We start from the raw sequence: 11,777 nt of genomic DNA on the forward strand, positions 1-11,777 counted from the left end.
AATTTCGTTCTGCTTACATTTTAGGTGCATTTTCCAAAAATACGTTAAAACGAACGAAAGAACCCACGTGGCTAAATGTGTTGCATTTGAGGAGCCCGCAACGAAACGCGCCGTGCTCCCTCGGGTCTCACGCGGACGTACCTGCGACTGTCCTCGGCCGACTCGTCCCCGTTTGTGTCTGTCTCATCCTAAAGGCTTCATCGGTGAATGTATCATGTCTTTTGCGTCCTCAGCACGGCGTCACCTTGATTATCCGCCGGTTTCACGCGATGCGTCACATCACAGAAGTGTAACTGGGGATCGTAACTGCAGGGTCACAAAGGCGCGTCGATAACAAAAATAATAATAGAAAATGAATAAAACAGCATGAACAAAAATTAATACTTAAATTGATCCCTGAAATGTTAGCTTTTTGTGGTTATTTCCGTTTTAAGCATCAGACAATAAATATATAGACTATTTGTGAGTATCAGAATGTGCGAAATAAATCCTTCATAATTCATACATTCATTACATCTGCTGCCGCACAGGGGGACAAAAGGCGGTCGTGTTAAACGGGTTAAACCTGAAGAGCTCCTGTTTAATTGTATCCAAATCCGCTCAATATACTTCACAGTCAGATAGGTAGATGTGCTTATTGTGGATATTTTTCAAGCCAAGCTCCCGTGCAACATGCTATGCGCAATTACGCACGAAAACGACCAAATGTACCCCGCGGGTTGGAGGCCGTCGTTGGCTCGCTGTTTCCATCCGACACTTTCCCATAATGCCAAGAAGTGTTTTAATCGGCTCTCTCTTTCTAGCATAACACACCAGCAGAGGGAAACAGATGCATAAGCATTCACGTCTTTCTCCTCGGCAAGCAACAGACTCCTCCTATCCCTCCACGTCCAATTAGTTATTATGGCCTGGCCCTTTAAGACGCAGCAGCGGGTCAGCAAGTAGTGTAGTGTTACTCTAATTGAACTTCGCCCAATCAACAATAACTCGTTAGCGGTCGCTTTCTTTTTCTTGCTGCTTGAGACAGCTTTTTTTTTTACTTCTTCTACCCTTGCAGGGATTCACCTCCCCCCTTCCAGTGTGTTACTTCCTAAAGATCTACATGGAGCTTGGCAGAGGAACTGCGACTCTCTGAGGGGAATACAGCCCGGCTGCCTTTTCCACCATACGCCCGGAGCATGGTTCTTTGGGAGGAAAGCTCTCAGGCGAGCTGAATTGCGGCTTTTGAGTGTCAACCTTTAGGAAGGGGGGGGGGGGCGTGTGGAGGAGGGGGGGTGTTGTCTGCGACAAACAGCGAGGAACACGTTTGCCTCAAACCCGCCAGTTGAATGCAATAATCAACTTTTTTTTTCTGGAAGCAGCGATTCTTCGGGACTGCGATGACCTCCAGTAAAGACATGAAGGCGGGCTCCGTGTTACACTCCGGCGGCGAGGAGAGGAGACGGGCTCCACTGGACCAGCTGCCGCCGCCGGCCAACTCCAACAAGCCCTTGACGCCGTTCAGCATCGAGGATATCCTTAACAAACCCTCGGTCAAGAAGTCAGTCGCCAGTATCTGTCCACCCAGAGTGCTGGAGAAAGTCACGGGCTCCAACTCCGCGCGCAACGGGATCACCACTCCCTCGTCGCCGCTGTGCGCGCTGGAGGAGCTCGCCAGCAAAACGTTCAAGGGGCTGGAAGTCAGCGTTATCCAGGCAGCAGAAGGTAAAAACAAAAAAATCATTTAAAAAAAAAGGTTTTACGCACTTCTTGGGATAGATGGATCTGATTTAACGATCACGGCGCACTGTGGATTTACATGTGGAGTCGCGTCGTACGGCTGTATAGGAATGCGTAAATGGAAAATAACCCATTCACGCACACTAATGTGCATGCATGCAAATGATCTGTTGCACAGATCAAAAATGTCCAATAGTGTGCTGTTGAAAAGACAATGTGACAATAATGGACTGACTGACAGGTAAACGTGAACCAAGCGACTGTTATACTGCAAAAACCCCATTAACCCAGCAATTCAAGTGTAGAATTCTTGACAATTTTCCCAAATTATTCTACGTTTTTTCAGTGATATTTTCTGTATTTGTGACGTTTTTCATTTTAAAAAATGTGTAATTCAAGTCAGTCAAATTTAAATCAAAGAAAAAATCCATTTGGATTCATGTTATAAAAGAGAAAACCAAGCGTGTAAACTAGTGACAGGCCTGGTGGCTTTTTTTGGGGGGGGGGGTGGGGGGGATAATAATGTCACCTTGTGGTTGTTTTATTCTTATCGTATGCTTTCCTTCATCCACCCTCCGAAGGTCGGGAGCACGTCAACGCGTTCGGACAGAGGCAGACGTCGAAGAAGAGGAGGAAGTCGCGGACGGCCTTCACGAACCACCAGATCTACGAGCTGGAGAAGAGGTTTTTGTACCAGAAGTACCTCTCTCCGGCCGACCGGGACCAGATCGCGCAACAGCTGGGGCTCTCCAACGCGCAGGTCATCACCTGGTTCCAGAACCGCAGGGCCAAGCTCAAGCGGGACCTGGAGGAGATGAAAGCGGACGTGGAGTCGCTGAAGAAGATCAACCCGCAGACCCTGCAGAAGCTCGTCAGCATGGAGAGCCTCGAGGAGTCCCAAGGCGGGGGCTCCGAGGCCAGATCGCCCAGCGTCTCCCCGACCTCGCAAGGACACCGGGCCTTCCCGCAGTCCCCCTCCTCATCCAGAGACCAAACCACGGATGAGTTCTCGGAGGACGACGAGGAGATCGAGGTGGACGATTGACAGTCGGGGGGCGGAGAGGGGGGGCTGTGCTTTTCATAAACAACTAAAAAGAATATAAAAAAGGGGATTTTTTTTATATTCCCAAACTTTTTTTGCACGGATATTAACAAAAAAGGAGAATATATACATTTAAAAAACTTTTCAAGATTTGCTTTCCCTCCTCTGTTCTCTCCTGTATTTAATTTATTAGTCGGACTTGTCCGTCGTTTAGGTTCCGTCGTCGTACTTGAGGACTACCTGATTTTCCTTTCTGACAGGCCAGACTGAAAATAGGGTGAACATTATTTTTCCACGTCCGTTTTTACGTGGGAGGATGGAAAGTTGTGCTGTTATTGTTGCTTGTCATTTATCCGCATTCTTCTATTCAAGGATTACGATTTGCCAAATATTGTTTTTTTTTTTACATACACAACCCAGGGTCGTCCATCCCTCCAGAAGTTTAAAATCGGTCATGTTTCTTCTTCATGAGCAGGACTGCAAACACTTACACGCCATGAGTTCTGTACATAGATCAAACATCCACGTGCGGTCATTTTATTGTAACATTCTATTTAATCAGCATCTATGTAAATAAAGGTTATATGATATTTCAAGGGGCGCCATGTGTGATTGTGCAAAATTTTACAAACTATTTTTTAAAATTTAAATCTGAAGGATGAAACATATTATTGAAGCGTGACTTAAAGTGGCAGTTTGTAACAAAACAAAATGCTAAATATATGAAGATCTATGGGGGTGTCAACCCCACAAGCTTTAGGAATAATATGAGTCACATAGAGTGTGATTTTGCAGACATTAGACGACCCCCCCCCCCCCCGCCCCCCTACATAAATCCGCTTGGTAAAAAGTGGCCCTGATGAATTACTGACCCCGGCTTTATGCCGTGGAGTGCCGTGGCTTCAATTAGCTGCCTTTATTCCTTTATTCCCATTCTCTCGCCCTGCTTTGAATGCATCTTGTCCCAAGAAGGTCCCGGTCTGGCTGCGGTGTGAAGAAAAGCTTGCTGCCAGCCCCTGCGCCATATGTTTTCTTCCTCCTCCTCCTCCTCTGAATCGTCCTTAACACAACTAGTGGACATGATTGATTAGGTTAACCCGCCTTTGCCTTTACATAAAACAGCTTCCACCGGGCCGCGGGCAATAATGGGCACGCATCTGTCTCCCTGGATGGGTTTGTCTGGAGAGAGAGAGAGAGAGAGAGAAAGCAAAAAGGCTCCCATGAATAGAAAATGGTCAGTGTGAGGATCCTAATGAATAAACCTCAATGGGAGGCATGTGGAAATGCGGCGTGCTGCTGTTGTTGTTGTTGGACGACCATTTGTAACAGTTTGGTGTGTGTGTGTGTGTGTTTGTGAGAGAAGGAGAGAGGTGTATAGAGAGCTGTTGTAGATATTTGACGATACATTTCTATTGAAATGAGCAGAATGAGGAGCTCCTTTAGGCTCGTGTTACCCAACAAATTATTTGGAATTTGGAGAAGAGTTTTTATTTATATTGGGGATTATAATATGATGCTGTGGTGGATATTAAAGAGAGATGAAAACAAGGTATTTTATGAGCAGATATTTTATTAATTTAATCTCTAAAAATACCTTAATAACACACTCCTACGGTCTTATTTCAAATAATTTTATTTTATTATTTTCCGGGGCAAACACGTTAAGAAAAACAAACAGTGAAGACAGGCGCTGAGACTAAAATGTAACTAAAGAGCTCGTTAGGAAAGTTTGTTTTTTTCTTCATTCTTTTAGAAAAAGTCAGAGCAGCCTGTCCATCACAATAGACGTAATCGGCTGGAATCAGAGGGTTGAAAAGTCAAGTAGGCCTTTTTATTAGGGAGCAACATAGAGGATGGACCTACACATACAAGTCAGTGGAGAACGGGGGAGGTCCTTTTACAGCCAATTATATAGCCAAAAATTCCTCTTAAAGGCTAAAGTTATTTATATTAAATATAGCCAACAATTAATTTCAAATGCTATACTTATTATAGCATTTGTTATTTCTAATTTCCAACAATTCATTCAACTCCTTTGTTATTTAGTCAAAAATTCATTGTAAAATAATAATTGACCTCAGTGGCTATGGGTTTCATTCTATTCTTTCATTATTAATTCAACTTTATGTATATAAAAACAACTTAGTCAAAATAAAAATAAATAGTGTATATATATATATATATATATATCTCCACACTAACAACTTTATAAAACGTGGCTAGTTGTTTTTATTTCTCACATGAAGTGCTGCATCAACATTTATCCATCAGTTATATTCCTGTCAGACTGTCTTCTTTCAAATGGCATTAAATGTAAGGTGAATCATATAAACAGGCTCTCAAAATTTAGGGCATCCTTTGGAGGGGGGGGGGGGGGGGGGGAATTCGGATCATTTATTTGTATGTTATCAGAAAAATCAATGCCTGAAGGTGCAGAGAGATACTCCAAGTGAACGGTCCAGCGAGAAGCTAAATTCTCTATTTTGGACTAAAGGGCACAGCTTTAAGGGATTCTTTATTTTTGAACATAAAGTGTCCTTAAGGGAGCTGCTCACGCTTTATGAGGGAAATCCAATGTGTGTGTGTGTGTGGAAAAATGCTACTGACCAGAGCATGTGAAGGTTTTCAGGGAGTCCAGTTGGTAAGTTTTAAATGTCCTTTACAAACAATGCTGAGGGCCTACTTTAGAACATCTAAAAAGGTCTAAGCTAAAGATGCTTTAGTAAATTAAAAAAATGATGTAAATTTATTTTAATTAAAGTCTCCCCCAACTGCCCTTTAAACCTGTTTATAGTTACTTCGTATTCCACGTAATGGACCTCTGCAGTAACATGGAGACCGGCTGTGCAAGACCAATACATGGCCTTCTTTTACATCATATTTAGACTCCATTTAGCCTTTGACCTTTAAGACAAACACCAAGCACTGATACAGTGGAACAAAAATACCTCGACAACATCCCCAATATTCCAAAAAATTCCATTTTGGGTTTGGGTCTTCAGAGCAATTTCTCAGAGGAAAATCTGGATGTAACACGAGCAAAGCGTTTGTGAGATGTTGAAATGCTGCTGCAGCATATCAGAACTGTGTCAGGTTAGCACAGTCTTTCCTTTAAAAGCACCCCCCCCCCTCCCTCCTCAGGCCAAGTGGCTGAAGAACAGCAAGAGCACCACCTAGTGTTCCATTGAGAGGATTGTACGGTGGCCGAGAAGGTTCAGACAAATACAAAAGCAACAACACAAACGCAAACGCCACAACACAACACGAACGCCAAAACACAAAATACAAAAGCCACATCACAACCGCAAACGCCACAACGCAACACGAAAGCGAAAACGGAAGTAGCTGCCCACGGGAGCGAGCGTATTTTGGAGGAACGGAGCTGGAGGATGCCAGATCGTTTAAGAAGTAAGTGAAACATGATTCCTTGCGGCTACAGTTAAAGTAAGGAATCATGTTTCACTTACTTCTTAAACGATCTGGCATCCTCCAGCTCCGTTGTTACGTGCCGACTGGTTTTTGAACCTACTGGTTTGGCTACGCGTGCGTGTTTGTTTTGCTCCGACAGAGGCAGATGTTGTCTGCCTCGGTCACCTGATCCGTCACACATTCGCAAACATATTGCTGAAAATGTTCAAAATGTATCCCATATCCAATGCAGCGATTATGATTGTATAAGTGAGCACTACATCACTGCCACGTATAAAGAAATAAATAAAAGAACATACGTTTATTAAAAGATCGCCACAACCTGGATTCGAACTCGCAGTCGAGCAAAATAGCAAAACTTCATAAGACGGCGGCGCTACGCCGTCGGCCAACCGAGCTGTAAAATGCCGCTACTGATTTCACTACTTATCATGAAATTGCAAATCGTCAGTGGCAAGAACATCTTTTGGTTCAGGGTGAGCCAAGACAACTGGTTTTTGGTGGCGCAGCGTGAAATACATAGTTCTGTCAGGTTTTCTAGCACATTGCCCAAGTAGGATTACTCTCTTAATAACATCTAAACGCGTAGCCAAACCAGTAGGTTCAAAAACCAGTCGGCACGTAACAACGGAGCTGGAGGATGCCAGATTGTTTAAGAAGTAAGTGAAACATGATTCCTTACTTTAACTGTAGCCGCAAGGAATCATGTTTCACTTACTTCTTAAACGATCTGGCATCCTCCAGCTCCGTTCCTCCAAAATACGCTCGCTCCCGTGGGCGTTCCTCCAAAATACGCTCGCTCCCGTGGGCAGCTACTTCCGTTTTCGCTTTCGTGTTGTGTTGCGCCGTTCGTGTTGCGTTGCGGCATTTGCGGTTGTGATGTGGCTTTTGTATTTTGTGATTTGGCGTTCGTGTTGTGTTGTGGCGTTTGCGTTTGTGTTGTTGCTTTTGTATTTGTCTGAACCTTCTCAGCCACCGTAGGATTGCAATGAAATGTTTTATAACCAATAAGTGTTTCAATTCAAGTCTGAGTGAGAGTCCAAACTACATGGCTATCAAACTCAAGTTTAAAGCTTAAGCTTTAAGTGTGTGATTATTAAACCTGTTCAAAAGTCTGGGGATACTCCACACAGTTAGAACAGAGTCATACGAACTAGTAGTTTGTCAATTTTAAATTTATTTTCAAAAATACAAAACGAGGAAAATAAGTATATGTACAGAAACACTATTAAAATAGAATATGTATGGTACAAAATATGTACAGCAGTCCTCCGAAAGGGAAAATGTGTCCTATCTGCTCCTTTTGTCCTTGATGGTGTAGTGAAGAACTAACGGTTGGGCCTGGGAAGAAAAGATGTAAATATTATGAACTTTCACTTCCTGATTCTCTAAAACGTGAGCTAACGTGGCCCGGCCTCACCTTGCCAAACCAGTGCGACAGCCATAAGCGCTTCATGGTCATGTGATCGGGCAGAGACTCGTTATTGAACAACATCTGGACCTGTGGGGAGACCACATAAACAGATGTAATTTGCCTTCTGAGGAGACGACGCGCAGCCTTTTCCCGTAATGCCTGGTGATCGGAGCAGTGACCGACCTGTTGCTTCTCCACGTTCAGCCGATGACAGAGGACCTTCCGTAGATGCCTCACCTCCGCCCGGACCGAACAGCGAACAAACTTCTGCTGCGGAGACAAAAAAAGGGTCAGACTCAGGATGAACGGCACCGCGAGACAGAGCAGGTACGTTCAGGAACGAATTAGACTGCGATACATTTTGAAGAGGCCGTGGCTGGATAATAATGATGATCCACTATAAGCAGCAACATGTCACTAAGAACACAGGTTTTGAATATTCTTACCTACTTCTGAATATAATCAATTGTTTAAAAAAAAACAATTTGTTGGTCTGATTGAATAAGACGTTGACAGTTTATCAGTAAAGTGACTTAAAGCCGGCTGGGATCCAAGAATCCTTCAGACAAACAATCTGAAATCTTCATTTGAGCCCAAACTAGTTGAGGTACTGCACACACCGCCCTCATGTCAGAACCACAGTGCCCCCCGCTGGCCGGATGAAGCCTCAGCGTGTAGAACGACGGGCCTAGATGAGCCGTGTGGAATTTGACATTTTGTAATTCCGCCCCCCCCCCCCCCCCAATGGTCTCCAATCAGTACGATCTGAGCATTACACAATAGAACATACTTTTTTCCCCACACATGCATGTGTCTTGACAAATAGGGCTGTCAGGAGCATCCAGGGGAACCCACGGCAATAAGTGACAAGCTGTGCACATTTTTCAGTTTAGTGGGTAGGAAATCGCTGTAACTGTAAGAACTATTATATGATCACACACACTACTGGCACCTCATTTGTGCCCAAAGCAAATCTTTCTGTATGCTAAATAGCACTAAACATTTTAAACATGTCCCAATTGTTCTTTAATTAAACTCTGGTTAGATTTTCTGGAGTTTGTTGGACATAAATAAACCGATGAGTGACATTTGTATTGATACAAATCTCTCATTTCAAGTTGGCGCAACACTTTCTCAAACTAGTCCTGTTACTTAAAAACTAGAAGCTCGGTGACAGAATAAAGATGATTATATGCGTCCCACTTATCGCCGTCTCTCGTGAGCAGCCGGAGGGACCGGCTCCAGGTTCTGAAGCATCCGTGAGCAGCTCGGCGATTTCCCCACACACACACACACAAATACAAATAAATAAATGAGGGACTTACCTGAAGAGTGGGTTTCATCTTGTCTTTTCCAGCAAGCGATGAACTATGAAGTTGAAATGGAGCGTAGTTAAAATAAATATATATTAGTAGTCGGACCCACTTAAGCAGCATATTTTATTTACATTTGATCAGGCTAATTTCAAGAGGGAGTCATTGTATGGTTAGATAAACAAAATGCTCACCTTAGCCTTTCCAAACAAAGCGACACTTGCTCGTCGTATCTGTAAAAATGTGCTTTTGAATGGTCGAAGCTTGTGTACGGTAAACCTGTTGCGTCGGGTATAGCATCTGGGGAGAAGGACAAAGTACACGTTAATCCTAGTGTCCTTTACTTGCAAAGGACTGCGCAATGTCAACAAAGAAAAACGTATTATTTTTATCCACCAGCAAAGTGGTGAGGTAGCACTTAGAAATAAGAGTGATAAAAAACTAGGTGATTCAACTTACAGCCACTCCATGGCAACTTTTAAAATGTATTCATTGTAGTTGCGTCCGGCACAAACCCCCCCCCCAAAAAACATCTGTGAGCGAATTAAATCAGTTTCATTGAACTAAAGAAATCCCCTCGTTTCAGAATGTCAGATTCTGATGGACGTGACAGGGGAGGAAAATAAAAGCCACTCAACTTAAAGAGAAAAGAAAAGTAAAAAAGGCTGTTCAATCTGACAGGTTTTACATTTATAATAGCAATAGCAATGTTTAGCTTGCTTAGCTTAAGGTGTGAGGTGAAGGAGTAACGGCCATTGTTTAAGTAGAAACAAAACACCACAGAACCATCAAATAAACAGATGAAAACTTGAATCACACGGCGAGACTTACCGTCTCCCGTCGGCTGGATGACTCTCTCCAACCCACGTGACTGATAAAACTCTTTTATTCTTTTGTCTTCGCCTGTTGAAACATGAATGTCAGACAAACAAAGACAGACAAAGATTTACAAGTACGCGATGAAAACATTTGGTAGGCCAGCTGTAAAGGAACATTTACTTAAAGCTTTAGACCTCGTTGGAACCGATGATTTAGGTCACCACCGTTTGTCACCACTAGTTTTCTTTTTTACGTACTTTCTTGTAGTCCGGGCACCAGTTTGTAGACGATGTCCTGCATCACTCGGTCCAGTTTGAGGTTGAGTAAAGGCTGTGTTTCATGGATTTTGATGTTGCACATCGGACAATACTTGCTCGTTTGCAGGTATTTCACGATGCAGCTTTTACAAACTGCAGAGCCGAAAGAGGGAAGAGACGATTTCATTCTCGCTCGGCCATCTCCGGTGGAGTTAATGAAATGCAGGTTATTTGTCGTTTTTTTTACTCACACGTGTGCAAACACTCTGTAATTGTCGTGGCGTCGATGAAGTAACCAGCGCAAAGGTAGCAGACGATGTGTTCGTTCAGGTCCTTGATCTTCAACTTCACCTCCTCCTGTCAGGATGTCAAGAAACGTGTTTTACATGTTTGCAGAGTTAAATAGTTTGGTTCTAATGTTAATTAATCCCCCAAAACAACCTTGAATAAGCGCAACTCTTCCGCACAACCGAGCGATGAGCTCAAAAGGAAGATATATACACAATGGAACCATGTTGGGTAGGGCTAGTACTGCAGCTAATGTTCATGCAACCTAAATTAGTCTATTGTGTGGCATGTAGTTTTAAGACTAGATATTGGGCTACCCCATGACGTCATTACATTTCAAACGTCAATCTACTCCACTGACTTCCCCAAAGAACCTGAATATAGTCGGGTTCACGACCCAGACTGTAGTCCTGACCAGCGCGAGGGATTCCGCGTTCAAAAAAACCAGCTGACCCTGACCTTTGACTCGATGGCTGAGTAATGACGTAAGCGCGTAAACAGACGAGGGATGTCCTCACCACGCAACAGAAGGGAAGGCCCAAAGTCAAAATTTGTTTGTTTTTTTACGTCGAACGACACGCAAATTTGCGAGAAACAGAATGTGCGAACAAGCGAGACTGTAAAAATAACAAACACACACACAAACCAAAAGCAGCTCGAATAACAAACCGCGACTGCTTCGTCATTCCCAAGAAATAATAAAAAAAGAGCCCGCGCAGCCGGAGCGGTCGCCCCGTGTTACAAAAACCCACGTAAACTCGAGACGGAACTTACGAACGCAGCGGCATTTCGGATGCACGAAACAAGCGTGAAACGACCCGCTTTGGTCGGTAGAATTTGGGGCAGGCGCCACTCGGCTGGCGAGGCAGAAACAACCCGGGTGGACTCCCGCCGTTTCACGCATGCTCAAACGCAGCTGCCTTCAACAGCGGTTGCTCCCTCCCCTCTCTCTCCTTCCCTCCCCTCTCTCTCTCCCTCTCTTTCTCTCTCTCTCCATCAGCGTCGCGGAGACGACATCTCCCGTTAAACGCGGGCGTTCAGCCGGTGGCCCGTTGGAGCCCGGTGTCCCCGGTACGGTGCCGCCCCGCACCGGACGAGCTCTCGCGACGCGGGCCGCTCACCTCGTTCCTCAGCGGGTCCAGTTTGTAGACGGACTGGAGCTGATTTCGTAGCCGCATCGCTATGGCCATCGGACCTTGCTCCGCCATCTTTGGGAATTATGCGTAGTTCCGGGTAAACCGGAAGTGTCGTTTTGTACAAGCTGCAGGAGGCGGGTAACGGCGAAAAAAAGGAAAAAGAAAAAAGATGGATTAAAGTATATTAAAAAGTCCCTTTACCAAGCAGCAAAAAATTATAACAAAATAGATAGTCTTGCGCACTGTAGGGGAGTTTTCCATCACTTTATTATTAAAAAATATTATTATTTAAAAAAAATATTTTAATTTTTAGTCATCACATATTTAACAAAATAACATAGTCACTGACCCATGATCGAA

General features: G+C 44.0%; 2 protein-coding genes across 4 annotated transcripts; one reads left to right on the top strand and one right to left on the bottom strand.

Moving 5' to 3' along the window:
* Positions 1-961: 961 nt before the first annotated feature.
* lbx2 (ladybird homeobox 2) lies at positions 962-3,550 on the top strand. The gene is made up of 2 exons (XM_037461502.2): positions 962-1,704; positions 2,301-3,550. The coding sequence occupies exons 1-2, from the start codon at positions 1,380-1,382 to the stop codon at positions 2,762-2,764; spliced, it is 789 nt and encodes a 262-aa protein (XP_037317399.1). The 5' UTR covers positions 962-1,379; the 3' UTR covers positions 2,765-3,550.
* A 3,797-nt stretch (positions 3,551-7,347) lies between these two features.
* Positions 7,348-11,548, bottom strand: pcgf1 (polycomb group ring finger 1). Of its 3 annotated transcripts, none has more exons than XM_037462544.2 (9): positions 11,403-11,548; positions 10,245-10,350; positions 9,994-10,146; positions 9,749-9,820; positions 9,112-9,217; positions 8,930-8,972; positions 7,788-7,871; positions 7,611-7,691; positions 7,348-7,531 (listed from the first exon to the last, which is right to left on the bottom strand). In XM_037462544.2, the coding sequence occupies exons 1-9, from the start codon at positions 11,487-11,489 to the stop codon at positions 7,481-7,483; spliced, it is 783 nt and encodes a 260-aa protein (XP_037318441.1). In that variant the 5' UTR covers positions 11,490-11,548; the 3' UTR covers positions 7,348-7,480. The 3 variants fall into 3 exon arrangements, with proteins under 3 accessions (XP_037318441.1, XP_037318439.1, XP_037318440.1); XM_037462542.2 differs by having other exon boundaries at positions 7,788-7,874; XM_037462543.2 differs by having other exon boundaries at positions 7,788-7,874; positions 10,245-10,347; positions 11,403-11,527.
* Between the last annotated feature and the right edge of the window lie 229 nt (positions 11,549-11,777).

This window comes from Pungitius pungitius, chromosome 2, assembly GCF_949316345.1.
Source record: "Pungitius pungitius chromosome 2, fPunPun2.1, whole genome shotgun sequence".
NCBI classification, from domain to species: Eukaryota; Metazoa; Chordata; class Actinopteri; order Perciformes; family Gasterosteidae; genus Pungitius; species Pungitius pungitius.